The sequence below is a fragment of the Artemia sp. Qi Xiang Cuo genome, chromosome 12 (genome assembly GCF_049724085.1).
Source record: "Artemia sp. Qi Xiang Cuo chromosome 12, ASM4972408v1, whole genome shotgun sequence".
Taxonomy (NCBI): Eukaryota; Metazoa; Arthropoda; class Branchiopoda; order Anostraca; family Artemiidae; genus Artemia; species Artemia sp. Qi Xiang Cuo.
This window is the reverse complement of record NC_142805.1, coordinates 51,360,164-51,382,386: the sequence shown is the minus strand read 5'-3', so window position 1 is coordinate 51,382,386 and position 22,223 is coordinate 51,360,164. Positions and strand designations below refer to the sequence as shown.

General features: G+C 34.0%; 3 protein-coding genes across 4 annotated transcripts in view; 2 read left to right on the top strand and 1 right to left on the bottom strand.

Moving 5' to 3' along the window:
- spin (lysolipid transporter protein spinster) overlaps nucleotides 1-14,641 on the top strand; it is a 69,519-nt gene extending 54,878 nt beyond the window's left edge. Inside the window, exons 8-9 of one of the 2 annotated variants that reach the window (XM_089098324.1) lie at nucleotides 5,377-5,617; nucleotides 9,526-14,641. In XM_089098324.1, coding sequence (XP_088954450.1) covers nucleotides 5,377-5,617; nucleotides 9,526-9,641 — 357 coding nt within the window. In that variant the 3' untranslated portion in view covers nucleotides 9,642-14,641. The remainder of the gene's footprint in view (nucleotides 1-5,376; nucleotides 5,618-9,525) is intronic. The other variant, XM_089098323.1, reaches the window with a different exon arrangement.
- The window catches only part of LOC148946249 (uncharacterized), a 108,132-nt gene that overhangs the window by 24,320 nt on the left and 61,589 nt on the right, over nucleotides 1-22,223 (bottom strand). The gene's annotated exons all lie outside the window — the stretch shown is intronic.
- Alg2 (alpha-1,3/1,6-mannosyltransferase Alg2) lies at nucleotides 19,810-21,968 on the top strand. Its single transcript, XM_089097883.1, has one exon. The coding sequence runs from the start codon at nucleotides 20,286-20,288 to the stop codon at nucleotides 21,480-21,482; it is 1,197 nt and encodes a 398-aa protein (XP_088954009.1). The 5' UTR covers nucleotides 19,810-20,285; the 3' UTR covers nucleotides 21,483-21,968.

Below are 22,223 nucleotides of genomic sequence, written 5' to 3'. Positions count from 1 at the left end.
TTGTGTAGTAAGTTGGAACTCTCAGGGAATGCTTAAAAGGGGAAGATCCATTGACCAAAAGGCAATACATGCACACTAATACTAATACTACTACCACTGCAACATTTACCAGTTCTACTACTACTATTACTATTGCTCCAAATACTACATCTCAACATTAAAATGAAAATTTCAAGAAGTATATGAATACAGAGATTATCAAAAGGGCATACCGACAATACCATAGCAATGGCTAATTGTATTAAGTTGAGTAGTAAGACTACTGCTGTGACTGCTATTACAGCGGTACCTAAGGGTATGAAAGTGAAACTCTCATTTCTGTTGTACGGATGACAACCCTCCATTCGTATTCAGGTTGTCAAATGGGCATATCTGCCATATATTAGGAACAGTTTTGTGTTTAAAATAAAATTTACAAGGCCTGTCTTGGGTTATGCTGAACTAACCAAAAGACAACATTTGCTTCATAATACTACTTCTTCCACTCCTACAACTGCTACTACTGCTGCTATTAATATTACTGCTACTACTACCATAACTACTGGTGCTACTACTACTGCTAATAAACCCAAGGTTATTAAGGTGAAAATTTGGGCAATATTGAAATTGTATTGCAATAAATCGAAACACACTATGCCCACATAGGTTGTCAAGAGGACGTATCAGCTATCCTTAGGACCGGTTGATGGTATTAATTTGAAAGTTTCATTGTGTGTTGAAGCGGATGTTAAAAAAAAAAAAAAAAGGTTCTATGTGCATACTGCTACTAATGCTACTATTGCTCTACAAAACCTAAGGGATTAAGGTGAGGCTTTGAAAGAATATTTTTGGCAGATGTTAAACTAAATCAAAACGAACTATGATCATGTAGATTGCCAAAAGGGTGACAAAGACATATAACAATATTAACTTACATTATTCAGTTAGACTTTTCAGGGTTAGTTGTGACGAATTTTGAACTAGCCAGAAGATACTATGTTTATACTTTTAATACTAGTTCTACGGTTGCTATAACTAATGACACTAAGGGCATTAAGTTGAAACGTTTAGGGGGAGTTTCAATTTAACAAAAAAACTGTGTGCATGCAAGTATTAAAAGGACATATTGGCAGCGCTGATATATAATAGCTAGTAATGTCGTTGATATTCTAAAGGAGCTATTTTTATTAGAAAATCAAAGTTCTTGTACCCTTTTTAAGGATCAAAAGTGATTGGAGGCCAATCAGCCCTCCTCTCTAACTCATAATTTTCCAAACACTTCCAATCAAAATTTCAAAATATCCATTTTGTTTGGTATAACTGAACGGTCTTGTAACTGTATCTTTAGGGCTATTGCGTAGGTAAACCCGTCACAGTATGCAATTTGCCCATTATGTTTAAAAACTAAATATTGCCTTAATTTTAAATCAAAACGCACTGTGTGTATGCTGGTTGTCAATAAGACATCTCAGCAATATCCCAAGAACAGCTGAGGGTATTATGTTCAAACTGCCGGGGCTACTTCTATAGCTACTTTTGTTCTTAAAATTTAACTAAATCAAATGAATGTAAGTGTATCCAAGCTGTCAAAGAGCATAGATGGAATTTTTTACAAATTGTATTAAGTTTTATTTTTCAGGTCAACTAGAGAAGGTATGAAACTAAATAAAACATTACTATTGGTGTCCAGATTTTCAAAAAGCTGTATGTTGTTGAAAATTGTTGAAAAAGTTTCTACAGCATACAAATAGCGGGCCTCACTATAAATTCTTAAAGAAAAAACCAAAAAGATTTAATCTACTTTTTTCTTTTTTCCTGGAAAAGACTATGTCAATATAAAACAAACATAAATTAAAAAAAACTTTTTCAACAAAATAAGTTTTTCAAAGAAAAGTAAAGAACTTCATTAAACCAAAAATAACAAAAATAGAATCAAATAATCTACCAAGCGCAAAACTACCACAAATCAGCATCCATAAATAAATAAAACCCAACACGAACAGAAATTACAATAAATAACCGAGTCAAACTCAAAACGAGCAGAAATTAATTTGAAAAAACTTTTTCCACAAAACAAGTTTTTTTTTTCAAAAAAAGTAAAGAATTCCATTAAACCAAAAATTAACAAAAATAGAATCAAACAATCTACCAGGCATACAAGTATCACATATCAGTATCAATAAATAAACGAAACCCAAAACAAAGAGAAATTAAAATAAATAACAGAGTCAAACTCAAAACGAGCAGAAATTAATAGGAGTAGGGTTCAAAACCCCTGTGCTTTCTAAAAGACAGAATATAATTTGCGCTTAACTGAAAAAAATTCTTTTCAATTTTTTCACTTTTATAACTTTAAGAAATCAAAAATTGATCAAGATTTTAAGGAATAAATATCAGCATAATCATATGTATATTAAACTGACAATGCACATTTTTTCAGTAAAGTACAAATTATATTCTTGCTTTTAGAAAGCATAGGGGTTTAGAATCCTACTCATATTAATTTCTGCTCGTTTTAAGTTTGTCTCTCGTTATTTATTTTAATTTCTCTTTGTTTTGGGTTTCATTTATTGATGGATGCTGATGTGTGGTGGTTTTACGCTTGGTAGATTATTTGATTCTATTTTTGCTCATTTTTGGTTTAATGGAGTTCTTTACTTTTTTTTGAAAAACTTATTTTGTGGCAAAAAGTTTTTTAATTAATTCGATATAAAGTCAGACACTCTGGAAAAATGGAGTCAGCATGTTAAGACAAATATTAAGCCTGTAATAGTGTTATTTTAATCGTTTTGTTTTCTCTTTGAATAGCTCATTGTTTTTTCATGTCCTGTTTTTACATTCATGAAACTATTTTTCTTGAGGAAAACTTACCAAAATAACAACAATCAAAAATCATGCTAGTTGTTGTGAATTAACCAAACGAATTCGAAATAAGCATTGTCTCGGTTTCTGTTTTTTCAGAAAATAGAGACAGATTAAGATAGCCTGAATAAAACAGACAACCTATTTATGTTTTCTTTTCTTTGAAGAAACTTGAGAAATCAGGTGGAAAACCAGAGAAATCAGTTACATTAAAAGACTACCTTTTTTTTCGTTTTTTTTGTATCTCATTGTTTTTTGGAGACAGCTGTTTAAATAGCTGTTTTTTTTTTCAGTAATATTTCAGTATATTGCCTTCCGCTATCTTAGAAAGTTGCTCAGTTGTTAAAAAAAACTTTCAAGAATGGATCTACAGTCAAAATGAGGGCTGTTCTTTTTAAACTTTCTTATTAAAGCGTACTCGTTTTAAAACTAACCTATTTACTTTGGCCTGTATTTTCTATTATCCTTATACTTGCCGTAATCGTATAAGCTATAAAAAAAAAAAAAATGTTAGTATGGTTTTACTTGTCCAAAGGAATCGGATTACCCACAGTAATGGGTCCAGATACCCGGATCCTTGGAAAAATAATGTTTAAAAATATACCTTTCTTCCGTGTTGATGACCCCCTCCCCCTCTCTGTTTATGTAGTTGTGTGAGCTCTTTCTGAGTTTTTTTTTCAGACGGTTCTGAATTATTTTATAGTTTCGTATTTCATTTGTCGGATAGCGTCTCTTCAATTAGGATAGGTAGAAGACTGTTGGGAAAGTATCGCCTTTGTTTTGATTTTATACACTAGTGGTTCTATTTAATTACCGAAAATAAGGGGATTCTATACCATTACAAACTTTTCTAGTTTGTGTGGCCAAATTATCTAGAATTGATTGGACGGTCCGAATAAACGACACAAAACTAAAAGCCGATACCTACTTTCCCAGAAATCTTAGAAAAATCATTTAGTTTCACCCGTTTTGTGTCTGAAATAGAAATATTCAGTTGTAATGAAATTTACATCATTAGAAAATATGATTTTATTATTATTATTGTTATTAAACGGAGCTGAGTTCTCTTTTAAAGCTCTGGAAAGGACAGTCCCTAAAAATATTCTAACATACCTGCTAGGAAATCGCTAAAAACTCGCAAAAAAAACTGAGTAATTTGGCAGATTCGGGAGTTCCCTGTGGTTCCCTACATACATTGATTGAAAACCTTGCCGACACAGAGAAAGTAAAATTTCATTGTCTTTTCAGTCAAATTTCATAGTCAAACCACAGATCATCGGTGGTTCTTGGTGGTGGCTTGCCTCCATAGAAAATTTGCTAATGGGCCATTTGCGATCCCCAGCTGACTCTGAGGATCGCAAAATGGTTTTGAGGTGTCGAATCCCCTTAAACACATGAACTTTGTTTAGAAATTAATAGGATCAGCATTCTAAAAAAAAAAAAAAAATACTGAATGGTTTCATCGCTTCTTTTCATAATCAATATAGATTAAAAATTGTTATTCCTCATTCTGTGTTCTTTATAATAAAAACTTATAAATGAAATATGTTTGAATGGATATGTAATAATGCGAAAAAGTGGCCGTAATTTAAGAAACGTAATGCAGTCTAGACAACATGACATAATTTCTTCCGTGTCTATATGAAGGTGCTATTATTTTCTTGTTTTTATTCGTACAAGTCGGTAATTTCACGCAAATTTTGCATGCCAGTAATTGCGTTTCTTCCTTCAACTAAAAAAGGATAACGTCAAATTTCGTTGCAATTTTGACTGAGTAAATTTAAATTTCTGATTTATGCAAGAATTTCTTTTAATAACATAATTCCAAAATTAAAAATATGCGTAGACCAACAGTATGTATTGCATTTTGCTATTTCGTATTACACTCGTAGTTAGTTTGTCTGAACCTGTGATCAACAGAGGCAAATTCAGGGAATACAATAGAAATTAAAATTGTATACTTTCTCACATTTGTTCAGCCCAAGTTTCTTCGTATTTTTACTTGTTCAGGGTTTTTGGGTGTTCATTAATGGCTTAATGCATCAATAATTGGCTTTATATAGCCCAACAAGGAGTCTCCGAAGTGTTTCTAAATGTTCTGTCGTTTAGATCTAATTTCTTTGCTTTGTGAATCAGGCACTTGTGGTGGAACTTATCAAGAAGGGGGAGGGGGGGGGGTGGATCAGCTTTGACCAAAAAGCAAAAATGAAAAATCTTAGAAAATGTGTAGTAAATTATAAGAAGAACGGCATATTGGGTCTTAGGGATGTATATACTTGTGAACTATAGCGCAAAGTATGGTCTTCTGAATACAGGCTATTCTAATTTAAAATTTATTGTATTCAGTGTTTTTGGAATGTTTGGGGAAATAAGAACAGAGTCGCAAATCTGAACTTTAACCAATATTTTATTAAGTCTAACGAGAACACGATATTTTGTTTAAAAAATGGGAAGACGTAGCTTATTAGGTCGCAAAATGGTTAATTTTAACACAAAAATTAAATTGATGAAAATATAAAGCAAAGTTATTTCTAGATTTCTGACACAATGAAGCCTATTATTCGACCGAAGTTTGAAGAAAGTTTGAAGTTAAATCCTCTTCCTGTTGGGCAAAATTCTTCTCTTCTCTTGAATACTGAAGTTAACTTTCTATCTTTACAATATGCTAGCTACGTAGCTATTGTCGTACAAGTTTTGGGTGGATTCTTCTTCGTTGCGGCATCTCTTTTTCTTCTGCAGGATAAATCAAAGGTTGACCGAGCCCTTGCTGAATCAGGTATTTTCTCTTTCTTAGTTAATATATAAGTAGTCGCAATTTTAGATTTATATGTTTTAATATTATACAAGTAACCAACAAATTAAAGTTCAAATAGGGTTAAGCCCTCTTATTAGACAGTGAAACGGATACAAGAAGTTCTGAATATTTCGATCACATATACAGTGACAGTCATCAGCAGAAAAAGCAACAAGTTTATTTGCAGACAAACAGCTTATCTGATGATGACGGTCACTCTGTATGTGATCGAAATATCCAAAACTTTTTGTGCGTGTTTCACTGTCTAATGAAAGGACTTTCCCCTATTTAAACTTATATTTGTTCATCATAGAAAGGCAGTGTGATCTTTGAAAAGATCCTATATTATAAAAGTATGATTTTTTTTTAGTATTCCTAAACATTTATCTTCAATTTACTTCCAGAACTAAGTGTCCAGAATATTCATTTATTTATGCATTTACCTAAAAGTATATAAAATTTAAAATTGCAATCTATTTATTGTATAAACAAACCCTCCAGTTCCCTTATAAATTATAGGGTTCTACGCGCCAGCTTAAATTGAAAATCATGGAAAATTTGCTCAGGCCCATGATTTTCATTGGGTAAATAAGTAGAGGTTGAATAATAGCTGTAGTTGTAGGTTAAATGTTTTTAATAGTGTTAAATAATTTTCTGACAATGTTTTTTTTTTTTCAAAACAGCATATGCGTTTAAATTGTTTTTATTTTATTTTGTACTTATTTTATGAGTGCCTGTTGTTATTCTAGAATCTTTCTTTTCTCTGTATTTTGCTGAAAAAAAATTTTATTAATTAATTGATTGTATTTTCTTATCCAATCAAATTCAAAGGATTATTCCCGAATTTTTTTCTTGTCGCTGTCAAAATATCAAAAAGGTATTGTAGTATCTGAAACCAAAAAATATGTATCTTCCATTGCTTTTGAAAGTTTTGGGAACTCGTGGACTTGACCTAGTTATCTTAAGGACTTGAATAAGAAAACAAAGTTCGCAAAAATTACAGTAACGAGTTGAATAATGTTGATAATTCCAAATCTGAGCATAATTATTCTCATTTTAATTCCTTATCTCGCTTTTTACCCTTCAAGAAAAAACTTGGGAAATGTAGGGAAAGGATACCCCCATCGTCAGATTATGTTTTGTCAGTTAGTAGTATTTCTTTTTTTTCAAAATTCCTAAACTCCAAACTTTTGTGAAAAGAGTTACCAAAAAATGGCGAGTGACTAAAATTTAGGATCATGATTTTGAATGAAATATAAATAGTTTCATTAGAACCCGATATTTCAATTCGTAAACCTACTTCACTGCGTGGAGGAAGTCAGAAGCTGGATAAGTCCATCAATCGTCCATATGGAGTATATCAAGGGTTAATTATATATCTGACTACGCAGCATTTGAGAGAAGTGAAAAGAGCACTAAAAAGTAGGGATTTTGTATACAAAGAACCGAGACTTAATCACGCAATCTTTCTCAAGAAGGACGCACTGATTCTTAGTGAACCGCAATGTAGCCCAGGACATCCAAGGGCCAAGGGCATTAGGTTCTTGCTGCTCACTCTCGTGTGGGTGAACACCACTTGTCCCTCTAGGTATAGAAAGAGTGGGGTAAAAGAGGTTCTTGCTGCTTGCTCTCATGTGGCTGAACACCACTTGTTCCTCTAAGTATAGAAAGAGTGGGGTAAAAGAGGTTCTTGCTGCTCGCTCTCATGTGGCTGAACACCACTTGTTCCTCTAAGTATAGAAAGAGTGGGGTAAAAGAGGTTCTTGCTGCTCACTCTCGTGTGGCTGAAGACCACTTGTTCCTCTAGGTATAGAAAGAGTGGGGTAAAAGAGGTTCTTGCTGCTCGCTCTCATGTGGCTGAACACCACTTGTTCCTCTAAGTATAGAAAGAGTGGGGTAAAAGAGGTTCTTTCTGCTCACTCTCGTATGGCTGAAGACCACTTGTTCCTCTAGGTATAGAAAGAGTGTGGTAAAATGATCCATGTGGATAGTGCTGTGAATCTTCTTGTAGGAATTTAATAACAGTAGCTTTATATATCTGGCATGGTTTCTCAAAAGGTGCTATGTTACAAAAACTGACAGGAGAGTGGAAAAACAGAAAGACAAATTCTAGATTGTTTGGCCATTAATAAGGGTCATTGGTTTGTTCATTAAATGCGCCTAAGTATGTTTGTAAGCCTCTTTGATACAATGATAGCTACTTTCGTATCAAAGGCTTCATTTCCCAAATTTTTTTTTTGGGGGGGGGGTGAGAAATTTAAGCTCTTTATAATGCATTTTAAAGGAAACAGAATTCTAAATGTTCTGTGAACAAAATGAAATTGGTGAAAGCAGATTAGACCGGTCAATAGATCTTACATAACTAGACAGGATGACCTATAAACCTATAAATACTGAAAAAAGTGTCACATAATACTTTTAGAATTACTTGAAACTACCCGTAATGGAAAACGAAGCGTTGTGGTAACAACGTTATTTGGTTAATAGTAAGGTTTTTATTGGGCAGTAAAGAAAAGTGCCACAGTCAGAAAACCGACACTGTTTGGTTTAAAATTATTCAGCAAAAGGTATTTCAAATCAAAAACCACCACAAAAGTCACCATCGCCAGTGAAAAAGAACCGAACCTGGAGCTATAGCCTACAGGTGGCAATCTGGTTTAGGACCTCTTGGGTTAAAGTTAGAATCCCTGGATCAAAGAATATTCTGTGCCTTGTACTTGATTCTGAATTCTACTTGTACTTATTTTCAAACGGTCAAAATGATGGCCTTGATCTCCTCTATGCAGATCTTCTCATAGAAAATGGTTTTAAATTACTTGAAAGTTGACTTAAAGATGAATAAAATCTTAAAAGTAGCTTGATTTCATGAAGTTTCTCTTTAGTCTTATCGGAACTGCAGCTTATGCTTTTTTAAGTTTGAAAATTAACTTTGAAGATGTTACTTAATTTCATATCTTATGTTAATGTTTTCAATTAAAAAAGACAAAACTACCATTGTATTGTGAGAGGTTCTTAGTACATTATTTCTTCGTATTTCTTTGAAAAACTTTGCGATCAATCACAGACTCTCAGTATTTATTTTTCCATGACCAATCGGTATTTTCTCTTACTCTTGTTTTCCACTACCTAAGGGGTTCTCCCATTTCCGCACTAAAACGGAACCTAGTGATATTTGAAAAGAATCTTCGTTAAAAAAAAGGCTGCGGGGTCTTCAGTACTGGCTTCACTTGAAGGCGTCCTGAATCCCAATTCCAATTGGGATTTGGTGAAGGCGGCCCCTCACCAAAATCCCAATATTTAAAAAGAATCTTCGCAAAAAAAAAAAAAAAAAAAAACAGGGCGGGGTCTTCATTACTGGCTCCACCTGAAGGCAAGAAAAAACAAGCACAAAGGATTTTTTCCATTTTTGTGGTAAGCAAAAAGTTCAATTCCTCCCCCCCCCCTGCCCCCTCTCTCTAAAATTTGGCAAGCTCGATTGCTTTACCAGTCAATCGGAAATATTGTTTCCCCATGTTGTTTTGAAAAAAATTTCACTACATATCGGTTATTTTACCTGTAATAAATACTTAATCAGAGCCTAAATCCAATTATCATTGACTATACTTATTTGCATTCAGCCTAAAACGGTGGGATATACCAAATTCAGGCCCTTGTATGCTTGTATATAAAATGTACAAGGAAAAATATAGTGCTGCCTTATACACTTATAAGAATCAGAACAGACCAAAGTTTATTGTTATATGATATTTTGGAACAACACTAGTAACAAGTAGTTAACTATGACTAATTCCAGTTGACTTCTGAAACGCACTTCAAATATTATATAGTTTCCCATATTAATGCACATCAATCAATGACATTTGATCAAAAATAGAATATGGTACTTTCAGGGGAAGAAGATGAAGAACGATTGAAGTTAACAGTGCCCGTCCAAAGAGAGATGAGTGATCTTAGTAGCGTTTCCCCTGTGTCTGTTGAAGGAGAAGCATTAAATGTACCGACCTAATCTCCGTGATGGATCTTTTTACATATCGATATATTGTAGCTAAGGTCCAGTGTTAGTGCCTTTTTATTATGTTTAAAGTGTGAAATTTATGTATTTATTGTACTTCAGGGTGCAACAGTATGAATTATGCCTGTTTTATTTGATTATTTATTTGACTACAATATGGGGTTCATTTGAACGAAAAATCTAATGAGTTTCTCACCGCTTATCACTGAGCGAATTTACAATTTCCATTATTCAAAATTTTGAAAAAAGTTTTAATCCATGCAGTGAACAAGCTGATGTTTCATCTTTTTCAATTATAAATTATAAGGATCTGGTGTCCAAATTTTTGAAGAAAACAAAACATCTTCTGTATCTCTATTAAATTTTTTTATCCCCCAGCAGAGTGCTAATTGAGGCTTTATCTTCTTTCTTTTAGGCTGTAGGCTAATCTTGTCGCACGAAACTAATTAATAGTTCGGTGAATTTAATCACCGCTAATTCGTTAGCCATTGCTTCCGTACTTATGTCTACCCATTCCAACTTAAAATTAAAAATGAAATTCAAATTAACTCTTTTAATTTCTCGCTTCAAACTTCGTTTGAAACTTCAAAACACTTTCAACTCGATGAATTTCAAAATTAACTGTCAGAAGTTTTGATAAAAGATGTATGTTGTAATACATTTTCACTCTAGGATCTTGAACATGAACATTAATACTGAATGCCAGCAATTATTCTGTTTACAGACGGAGATAGTGGATAAAACCCGATTTTTTGTACAATTTATTGTATTATTTAATCGCTCAGATGAATATCCAAGACAATGCTTTGACAGTTTTTCTGCAAAACATGTATCAACTTTTTTTTATCCATTTTTTTACCTTTTTCAAGCCAGCTTTTTTTGCATGTTTTAATTTCTTTCGTTCTGATTGAATTGGATTATTTCTTGGAAATCCAAGCACGCTGAAAATTTCCGACGGTCAATTCCTCCAGAACGTCTCCACATGCAAAATTGTTTTGAATTTTTTCAAGCCAGTTTTTCTGCAAAACATCTTAACATCTACCTGCAAAACATCCACAACTTTTCAACATTCTCACGTTTTCAAACCCCACTTTCATTCCGAAATGTAATTTCGGGATATCCACATCCAAGCATTACTTATCCGTGAGTTTGTGAAAAAGTGAAAGTTCATTTATTCATAAACTTTTAACTCCTATCAAGGAAAAAAATGTTATGTTTTTATATAGCAATATGGCATCTGCTTTTTGACGGATAGCCCACGGCCTAAACCAACATTCATCTGAAGGGTCTAAATTTTCCTGTACTTCGTTATAATAATGTTGTAAAGTGCTTCGTTTCTAAAATTTTAGGCTTTGAACTTTTGTTAGTATGTTTTGAAATTCTTAATCGGGTCTTAAATGCAGCAGAAAAATACCAATCATAATATTTTGTACTGTTGTTCCCAATTTTGAAGCAGCTCAATGTTAGTTTGTTCTAGTCTTCCAGAGACTATTAGGTTTTAGTGAGTGTTTTTCTTATTGTTCTCCGTTTTTTCTCTTTCTTCTTCTTTTTCGGTTGAACAGGAACGCTCGAACAGCTGAACTTGCGCATTTATTTTATTCTTTCATTTAATTCTTTTTGTTACTTATTTGTATTTTATATTGACTTAGTGAAATGCCAAAAGTAACATTAGGTCGGTTTAGTGCTAAATTGGATTAAATCCCTTTTTAATTTTTAAATTAGTGATGCTCCCAACGCAGCTTTGATGGAGTATGCTGATACTTTCAATGCATTCATGAACCAAGTTCAAATTCATATGCAGATGCTGAAATACTTCAGCGTCTGCCGATAAAACACATGGTTTTCGTTCAAAGCAACACTTGGCCATATCCATCTACTTTTGTTATTACTTAGAATTTCACTACGTATTTCCTTTTTTATCATAACAAGTTCGTCATACAATTGCTTACTTCTCGGACTCAGTCGTAATCAAAAGTTGGTGTAGTTTTCAAGAATAATTTGGAAGTATTTTTAAAAGTGATATGTAGTTTTTTGTATTGTCTTTATAAAACTGCAAAAGTTGTATTTTTCTTCAGTTATGTGTTTGATTTTATCAGTGTAACTCTTTGTGTTCTACTCATGACTCTATTAACATATACGATACTTCTTTGTGTCAAATGAAATATGTTTTTTCCGTATGGTGAATTAGGTACATGACGTAATTCTGTTGCGCCAATTTACAATATACTTTTTTTTATTTAAGACCGATTCTTCACCCATCAAAACTAAGTATGCTTGACCAAGGCCGTATTCAAGGATTTACCTTGGTTGAACCTGCTCCCCCACCCTTCCCGAAATTGTTGTCCGAATCGTAAAAACGTAACAAAATGCATATAAATATATTTTTGGTGCGTTTTTAAAAGTTTTTTTGTACCTCCTATCCCCTGAACAAAAATTCTGGATACCCCCTTGTGCTTGACCCCATTGGTTTGATCTGTCTATTTTCATTTTGTTTGGTTCTCAAGAAACTTAAAGATTTTTTCTTTGTTTCAACAAAGGAATCTACCTCTTTTTTCTTTGAAAAATAGAGTTAAATATTTGTCATAAAAAAAGAAAAAAATTGATTACTCTTAAGTAGTCGCATAGCGGTTAACTTTTTTTTTTCGCAAGGAAATTCATAATCCTATTCTTCTTGATTGGGTTGTTGCAGAGACACTTTCGCATAATCTCATCGCCAAAATCAAATTCCGGGTACTGCAGCAGGCTGTTACAGCCATATAATGAACTCCGGGACGCGCATACGTTTCGTAACTATATCTATCGCATTTGAACACCAGCGTTATCTAATGTTTGATTTCTCTAAAGTTTACATTTTTTCATACATAACAAACGTTTCTATCTGAGTCTCCTTTTTTCTAGTTTTTTATTTGACTCTGAAGAGGTATTGTTTTGAAATTTCTAAAATGGGTTTCCTCTGTCGCTTGTTTTTTGGGAATAATGAGACGTTAGAAGCAAAAGATAATTAAATGTCTGCTTGTCTTGTAGACCTTCCTTTTCAAAAACCTGGTCATTACCAAACCTTCAAACAATTTAATGTTTTCTTTCTTTTGTCTTTCAGAAACAATGGCTCTTGATTATTAAAGCTTGAACTTCGCCTAGAACAATTACCTCAGTTTAGATTTAAATCGTAGGTAGAAAACTTTTTCATAAAATTCTGAAGTTACTGAAAAAATATTCCTAGAAGGATCATATCGAAGATTTCAAAGCTTTTTGTTTATTTTTCTGTCTTAATGTCTCTTTTTCCTCCGTCTCCCTCTGCGCTCTTTTTTATCTCTTAGTATGTTCTGCACAAGAATGATTATATGCACAATCATGGAGGGATGTATTGCATAATAGTGGAGTCCTCTGGATATGGTCTCGGGGAGGATTTGCAGTCTTATTGAAACATCGCTTGAGAATATTCTATGAAAAATGCGTCATTTTGACTCAGACAACTTTAGGACATAAGTAATCATTATTATGTCACAAAAGCACCTATAGAGAGATATCAAACTTAGGCTATGTCCACAATTTTGTTGACTTTTTGTTGTTTTCATTATATTTTGTGTTTATTTCTCGTTAATTAATTTAAAAATTTTCCGAAAAAATAATTTTTCAAAAGAAAATTAAAGAGCCGTTTTAAAACTATACACGTGCAGAAGTGAAGTTCACAGTACGAACAGTATAATTTACTGTATGAAGTGTACTTGTTGGCACAAAGGGCGTTTCTTTCTATATAAGCTTATTACTGAAAAGTATTTATTTAAATTATGTTCGATAAAAATAGAGCACTTAATGCAATGCAGCCCTTAATACTGCACTTTTCAACATCGGTGGACTGTGGTCTATGGTCTCTAAATCTATGGTCACTTTAGGACATAAATGAGGACATAAGTAACCATTATTATGTCACAGAAGCACGTATAGAGAGATATCAAACTTAGTTATTATCGACATTACTGGGTTCTCTTTTTACTATTTACGCTGTGACTTTTGTTGTTATCCTCCGTGAAATAGCCGACGGGACCTACAGATGCAACTTGTTTATAGAGCCTATTATTATTCTGTAAGAAGAAGGCGTAAAAATGACCATTACCCTAGGTCTTCTAACTCAGTTCATAGCAACTTGGTGTATCATATTTTTGCCCTCCGCCTCCCATCACCTCTCTCTTTCCCTCTTGTTTTCTTTCTCTATCACTCTCTACTTTTTTCTTATTGACTTTTTTTTGTCGTGGTTCTTTATTTAAATGTAGTTGCAATGTTTTCTTTATATTTTAGTGGAACCAACTTCTTTTATTCTTCCCTTTCTTTCTTTTTCCGTCTCTCAACTTTTTCTTTTTTCTTTTCTTATCGCAATTCTTTACTTTATTTGTAGTTGCGGTGTCTTCTTTTGTATTTTAGTGGAATTGATTAGTGTTAATTTAATGTGCTGTTACTTTTTATTTTCTAATTTTAGGCAATAAAGGCATAATGCATGTATAGCCTCTTATTACCTCAAAAATGATAATCAGTCACATATGCAAGGGAAGGGGCATTCAGGATTATCTAAGTGGCTAAAGACCATGGATTTTTTTTAACGGTCCAACGAGGGAAGTATTTGGTGAAAAGACTAAAATTCTATAAAAATGTTTGTTATAAATGCATATAGAGCATCCTATCTATTGTTCCGCCCATCCCTGCATAAATTGGCTCCCTGGCTTCAATGTTTTATTTTGATTTTTTTCCAGAGGCATTTTATATAGAAGGGGCGGTCGTATAAGCTTCGGAGGGGGCTCATTCGATTAGAAATCGGAAGTTAAAGTGCCCTTATTAAGAGTCAAATGTCGTCGTTGGGCAAGTAGCCCCCCGCGCCCTCTTTTCCCCAAATTTATCCGATCAAAATTTTGAGACAGTCTTTTTGTTCATAATAGTCCAAAAGTCCATTAACTATGCCTCCGGGCAGGGTTGCCACTCCAGCAAAATTAACGGAACTACTCAGAGTCTCCGAAAAGTACTACCACGGCATAATAAGTAGTGCCTCCCTAAAAATTTTACATCTTACCATATCTTAAGGAAGAAAGTCTATTTGGGCACCATAGTTTGTCTTTGGCTTATCATATAAGACACAGTTAGGTTGTTATTTCTCTAATGCTAGTTCTCTGAACTAACTTCTGATATGACAGATAAGGGCTATTTATATGGGAGGCAACTAAGAGCAAAAATGTCTAATCTCTGGATGCTCACTCTGAAGGGCCCATTATTGCCTAGTGTGGTAATGCCGCGTTCAGACTATCCATTTACTAGAAAAATTGGGCGAAAAACTGGAAACAGTAAAATCAATCGAGATGCGCAATTTTTTCAAAATACATATGGGTAACTTTATCGATAATCCTTATCAAATCTTTTTTTTTCTTTTTTTTAAGCAAAACTTGAAAAAAAACGATTTTTAAGCATATATAATTTAGACAATTTTTTCTTTTTCTGTTGAAACCACAATAAAAAGCTATTTTTACTTTATTTATTTAAAAGCTATTTTATAAATTGCTATCTAATTGTATTCAAAGTTACTTCCGGTTTTACTCTCCCCCCCCCAAATAATACCTAGAAGTAGTATTAAATCATAACAATGCAGAGGAGGGAGGGGGGGGGGCAAAATTTACCTTTAAAGTTTTAGGGGGGGGGGAATTTGCTGTTTTATTTTTTCACTGAATATTCAAAAGGATTTTTCAATAAGAGTATCTTTCAAAAACCTTTTCTTTCAAAATCGAACGGGGCAAAGAATCGACAGGGGATGGCCCGTTCTCTAATTTGTGTCATTGATACCCGGATATAGCCTTTTCTATAGACTTAAATTAACTCATTTTGATAGTTTCCACCATTATTTGTGTGAAGAATGTTTTCCAAAATATTTTGAACATTATTTATCCAGATAGGTCCAGAGGCGTCATTTGGGAAGGGCTGGCTGGGGCTATAGCCCCCTCTGATTTTAGGAGGGGTCCCAAATCAATAGTCACATTTATATTGATTTGATCTTAAATGTGAAAAAATTGTGTTTTCAATTAAAACAAATCCGTTTCTAATAGAGCTGTACCTCACAACAATCTATTGTGAGCTTCATTCCCAAACATATCTATTTATTATTCCTATTTCACATTTCATGACACATTTTTATTGTCTTGTTGTAAAAGCCACGGTGCCCGACTTTCATTACAATAAAACAAGGTAACCCAGAATCTGTAACCAAATTTTACATGTTGATTACGCAATTCCGGGGAAATGATCCCGTCTATATATGCGTATTATGTACTCTTTATTTCTTTGAGTGTGTTCTTGAATCTGTTCTGAATTGTCTTGAAATTTAGCTTCTTGAATATTAAGACAGTCAAAGTGAGAATTTTAGACTTATTTTTTTTATGATCAGGAAAGACAAGAAAAAGATATATTATACAAAAGGACAATTCAAAGAATCAATAAAAATCTTGAAGGACAGTACCTAATCTTACATACCCAGGATTATAACAAAATGAGAATATGAAAAAAGCACAAGATTTGTTAATAGCACAGTTAAAAAAAAATTGTACCAACAATCAAAGACCAATATTTCTACTTCACAATTGAAGGGCCTTTTCAATTGTACCAACTTATAAAAAAGGCGAGAAAAACATGAAAAAAAAAAATAAGGAGACCTACCAATTGGTGTCAATTCAAGAAAATTTTGGATGGGGGGGGGGGGGTGAATTTACTATTTTACAACCAGAAGGGGGGCCAATTTGTTGTTTTTTTCGATTCTTCTATGAAAATATCAAGCCAGTGTCGTGAGCAGCCACATTCAGGTATGCAAGGAGGTATTAAGGCAGTTCCACCGCATGCAATTTACATTCACTTCCGTGCTCATAGACTCAACCTTTTGTTGGGTGCTGGTATTTAGAACTTTAGACGAATGGCATCTTTTTCCTCCATTCTTCAAGAGCTCTATTGTGTTATCGCGAATAGCAATATACATTATCAACTGTTTGTTAATGCTCAGAAAGCCGCTGGCATAACTGTTCCTCAGTTGAAGAAATCATCCACTACAAGATTGGCATGCTGATATTTATTGGTGAACAGAGTAATGAATAGATACAACTTTATCTTGACTGTTTCAGCAACCACCAAAACATTCTTCAGACGTGGGCTCAGGCCCACGGACTCGCAACCAGTCTTCAGACATTTGAATTTATATTTACACTCCATCAAGCGGAATTTTGTTTTTGCCACAATGCCTCTGTTTGAGCAGCTGCATTTGGTAGACCTAGTTAAAGTTATTGCAACAGCTAAGCGAGATAAAGTTATTGACATGCAAACTGAAAGAACTTTTGAAAGAACTTCACTGAAGAACTTTTGCAAAATATTGTCTGGTTCCTCATGAAAAAGACCAAAGCGTACACAGGAAGTAGCTTCCCGCTTACCTGATTTTGTAACCGTGTAAACTTCGGGTTGACCATGGCGAAGCGAAAGAATCAACTAAAGATGCTGTCATAAGGGATTATTTTCTTATGATAGACAGATTGTGCTGTGAGTTTGAAAGCTGCATCACAAATGCTTTTTCACTGTTAGTGTCAATCTCTGCATTAGATCTTGATCCGCCGCACTTTCTCAATACGAGCTGACTAGCTAGTGTGGCAGCGCATTACAAAGAAGTTTGCATTGACACAACCCTGTTTGCCTCGCAAACAGATCTCGTGAGAAGATACATCGACTCTTTAGGCAATATGCCAAAAGATCTCTCAGAACTTCACTTTTTTGTGAAGACAAAGTTGATGGCATATTCTGAAGTTTTGAAAATTATATAAATCTTCATTACTCTGTCTGTTACAAAGGCTTGTAATGAGAATCTTTTCTAAATTAAGCCTGATTAAAACCTATTTAAGATCAACAATGGGTGACAAATGGCTCAGTGATCTGTTGTTGGTGTTTAGTGAAAAAAAAAAATTTTGTGAAGTCATTGGATTTCCAGGCTATGGTTGGTATTTTTGGAAAAATGAGACCTCGTTGGTTTCCATTTTTGCAATAAAACTGTGAATTACTTTCCAACTTAAGTTCTTTTTATTTATTAAAAACTTTTAAATTTCTTCTTAGTATTATTATTTGATTCTGGGAGAGGCATGTGCTAACCACTGTGAAGGAACGTTGCTCTTAAAAAACTGTGAGCCAGCCACTTTTGGGGGGCACACAGAGGTTGCTTAGCCCTCCCCCCCCTTAGTTCAGAATGAAATGACGCCACTGGATAAGTCTACTAGAATTATTACTGCAATATATTCATCTGCCTTTATCAGATATATTTAGTCCCTTCCAGTTTAACCGTTTGCCCCCTAACTCAATGCTTAGATATAATCTAATGTCATTAGCAAAAGTTCGTTGTTTTTTATTTGGCAATATGAACAGCTGCTAGTGAGCAATATAGTCTCTTATATAACTACTGATTTTAAGATCTTTGATTTCATACTTTCAAAATAATATTTACCTATATTTCGTATTTACAAACAATTATATTTCTTTTTTTGTAGCTGTCTAATGTATGACTGAACAAAACCAAAATACTATCTGTAACCTATAATGTAAGGTCTATTTGTTTTCTTAGTATCGCAAGAGAAGAATCGATTAATGTAAATGTTAGTATGTTATGTATTACATCCTGTTGTGGAAAGGCTTGTCAACAAAACCGGAAAAATTTTGTTCTCTTTTACGGGGAAACAGATCGGTAATAAGCAAGTTTATTTCTTCAATGTTAAATTTTAAAAAGGTACTACTTTTAACAAAAAGCATTGAAAAAGTATTACTATCGCAGAAAGTATTTAAAAAGTACCACTTTAATCAAAAAGTTTTAAAATAGTACTGAGGTACTATCCGTGGCAGTCGTGCCTCCGGGGTTAACAAAACTTAACACAGCTCCTGGGCTGTAAGTTATGCAAGTTGCCCATTGTAAAGTTTATACAACCAGCCCTTTATACCCCCAGGATTTGGCGGGTTGTGTCAACCCTGAAGGCCTTGTTATATGATCTTTGGCCTATTTTCTTTTTTTTGCAAAATTGCTATCTCAAAATTTCAATCGGATGTAATTGGGGAAACGAAGATGTGTGTGAGGGGGGGAGTTGTCCTCTAATCTGTTTTGACTCTTAAAAAGAACAGTGGAACTTCTGATTTCCGATCAAATGTCCCCCATCAAAGCTACCCTTGCAAAAAGTGATTTTCCTTATTGATCAAGCTAGGGGACTTTAAGTTTTCTCTGTAGGATTTTTGACCATGGCAATATCAAGAGTGTACTTTTTGTTTTGATCTGCCGCTTATTTTTAGGGGTCTTGAATTACTTTTTAAATTCCCTTACATTTATTTTCAAAATAACATTTTACTATTAAGCCGAAACTAGATAATAGTTCCCATTCCTCAATCAGCTTGAAATGATAACTTCTAGAAAGAAATAGTGTACTTTTTATTTCAATCTGATTCCATTTCTTATGTGTTTCGGGCTTTTTTTTTAAATTTCCATAAATGTATCTTCGAAATAACATTTTACAATTAATACTAATAGAGATATCAGTTACCTTTCCTAAATCAACTGCAAATGGTTATTTTTTCTCACTAGCTAGTTATTATTAGAATTCGTTTTTTATTTCTGGCTACTATGGGCCGTCGTTCATCCTTTACTAGGTTGCAGCTACCGCGGCAACCATGATGAGAATGTGAATGAAATGTACCTAAGGTATTGTAACTTAAGCATAAACTATTAAATAACAGTGTGATAATTCATAAACATCATTTAAAATTAAATATATATAAATAATTTCTATACTTTATACGGCATGTTTGTATCGGGATTGTGGTTTTTTCTTGAATAATGCTCTAGCGGGGTCACTTGCCCTTTCTCTAAAAACGACTGACCGTAACAAAAAAAATTTAAGCAAGAATTATAGAGAATCAAATCTTCTACAATATTTTTCATAGATACAAGTAGAGTAAAATCCAAAGGAACCAAGACAAAATAAAATTAGACATTTGCAAAAAAACATCCAAAATATCAAAATAAATTTATCTTTTTTTGTCCAAAATGTTTTTTTTTACCTTTGAAATCTGTAGTAGTAGACACGTTAAGCTAAGTACGGCTGGGGACAAGGTTTAGGATGTCATAATGAACATTTACACTAGTTTATAGCTGACTATCTCCAATTGCGACATTCTTACCTTATTTTGCTAAAATGACTGGACGCCAAAGAAACCGGTGACGGCAATTTATTCAGGGATAACTAATATATTCAAGCCGGACACAATACAACTTATGTAGAATAATTTGTAACCATGAAAATAAGTGGAAGCTATGTAAATCCTGCATAGCAGTAATTCGTCCAAGTAAATAACTCTCAAATGCTAGGTATGGTGACGCCACATTTCCATATTTTTGGGAATCTAATTTTATTTTACAATTTCCGGATTTTTGTAGACTATGTTCATTCTAAAAGTTCAAAATTATTCCGAATGAATTTACCCGTTTTTTCCTTGATCAGTTAAAACTTTTGTTACTAATGAAAAAGTTTGACGTCAATTCTAACCATTTCGACAGAAACAGTTCAACGCTGATTTTATGTAAGTCAAAGTTGATGTAAAAGAATGAAGGTAATATTTATCCATCCCGACCTAGGCATTGGAGGGGCAGAACGTTTAATCATAGATGCCGCTGTTGCACTCAAGCAGAAAGAGCATGAGGTGAAAATAATCACCAACTATCACAACAAAGATCACTGTTTTCCAGAAACCATGGATGGTACCCTAAACGTGAAAGTACATGGAACATGGATGCCTCGATCAATTTTTGGTAGATGTACAGCTCTCCTTGCTTATTTGAAAATGATTTGGGCTGCATTGTGTCTTATTTTTTGTGATGGCAAACCTGATATTGTTATAGTTGATCAGGTACCGTCTCCAATTCCGGTTCTTAGATGGTTCACAAATGCGAAAGTGTTGTTCTACTGTCATTTTCCTGATCTGCTTTTAACTAACAGAAAGTCATTTCTCATGCAGCTCTACCGCAGCGTAATCGACCGTATAGAAGAAATGTCAACAGGTATGGCACATAAACATTTAGTTAATAGTAATTTTACAAAAGGGGTATTTAAAACAACATTCAAATCCATTTCTGCTGAACCAGAGGTACTTTATCCTTCAATCAACTTCGTTGCATTTGACAGAGAATATGATGTGTCCATGCAAGATGTTATTCCTGATTACAAACAAGATCAAGTCTTTTTATCCATTAACCGATACGAAAGAAAGAAGAACTTGCCGCTTGCCCTAATAGCCTTTAGTCATTTCATTCGAAATGTAAGCCTGGATACACAGAAGAAATATCGCCTAGTTTTGGCTGGTGGTTATGATGCACGTGTCGAAGAAAACGTGACCCATTATAAAGAGCTTGCATATCTCTCTGTTCTCTTGGGAATAACATCCCATACCACGTTTTTGAAATCACCCACTGAGTCTGTAAAGATACTCTTACTGAAGAAAGCTAGGGCTTTGATTTATACCCCTGATAAGGAGCATTTTGGAATCGTGCCATTAGAGGCAATGTACTGTCGTACTCCAGTTATTGCTGTTAATTCCGGAGGGCCTATGGAGACAATTGTCAATGGAGTTACAGGTTTTCTCACCGAGGACAGGCCTGAATTGTTTAGTGATGCAATGGAAAAAATTGTAAGAAATGATGTTTCAATTGTTTTGATGGGAAATGCTGCTCGAATTCGGGTTGAACAGTTCTTTTCTTTTAGTACATTCGCTAGTTCCTTGAATACAATCCTACAGGAAATGTGATCTTCTTTTCAGCCTTCCTTTTGTTAGTCCATTTATTTCCTTGAAAACAATTCGCTAGTTCCTTCGCTAGTTCTCTAGTTCCTTGAACAATCCTACAATAAATGCAATCTTGTTTTGAGTATTTCTTTTGGTAATCCATCCAAAGAAAGACGGCCTAGTGCAGGGGTGCATGCAGATTTTTTTTGAAGGGACGGGATATATGTGGTGACGCTTTCTAATTAAGCCAATTTGGAATTTAGTAAAATATTAAGACGCAAATACAAAAGTTTAGAAATACCACTTTTTATTAAGATAAGGAACATATCCTGGAAAGTGTATGCTTAACAGGAAATTGAGAAATTACCACCTTCCAGCTATGTGCGTCAGTGGGTTCCGATAAGGTGTGGTTGAGGAAATGTATAAAAGATACATTTTATGGGAAGGAGCGGCCTGATACTAATTTTATGTCGGACTGACCTCTGGTCCGTTGATTTAGAAATACCTTGGAATATTGTCGGATTATTGTAAGTGTCTAAGTATCCTATTGCATTATGTCTTATTGTAAATTTCTGATACTTGTTGCCTCTATGGGACAACCAGTCCCAGCAGAATATATGTATGATCAATCCCTGTACTATTGTATGCTAACTGAATAAAAGTATTGTATTATAGCCAACCTCTCTACAATCTTCATTTAGTCTCTCGTATATACCCAGCTGGTACGCCTCATTAGTCAAGTCATAGCCTAAGGCACGCGACCAA

Excerpts from the sequence above, each read along its gene's own strand:
- Alg2 (XM_089097883.1), top strand. The coding sequence starts at position 20,286 with ATGAAGGTAATATTTATCCATCCCGACCTAGGCATTGGAGGGGCAGAA.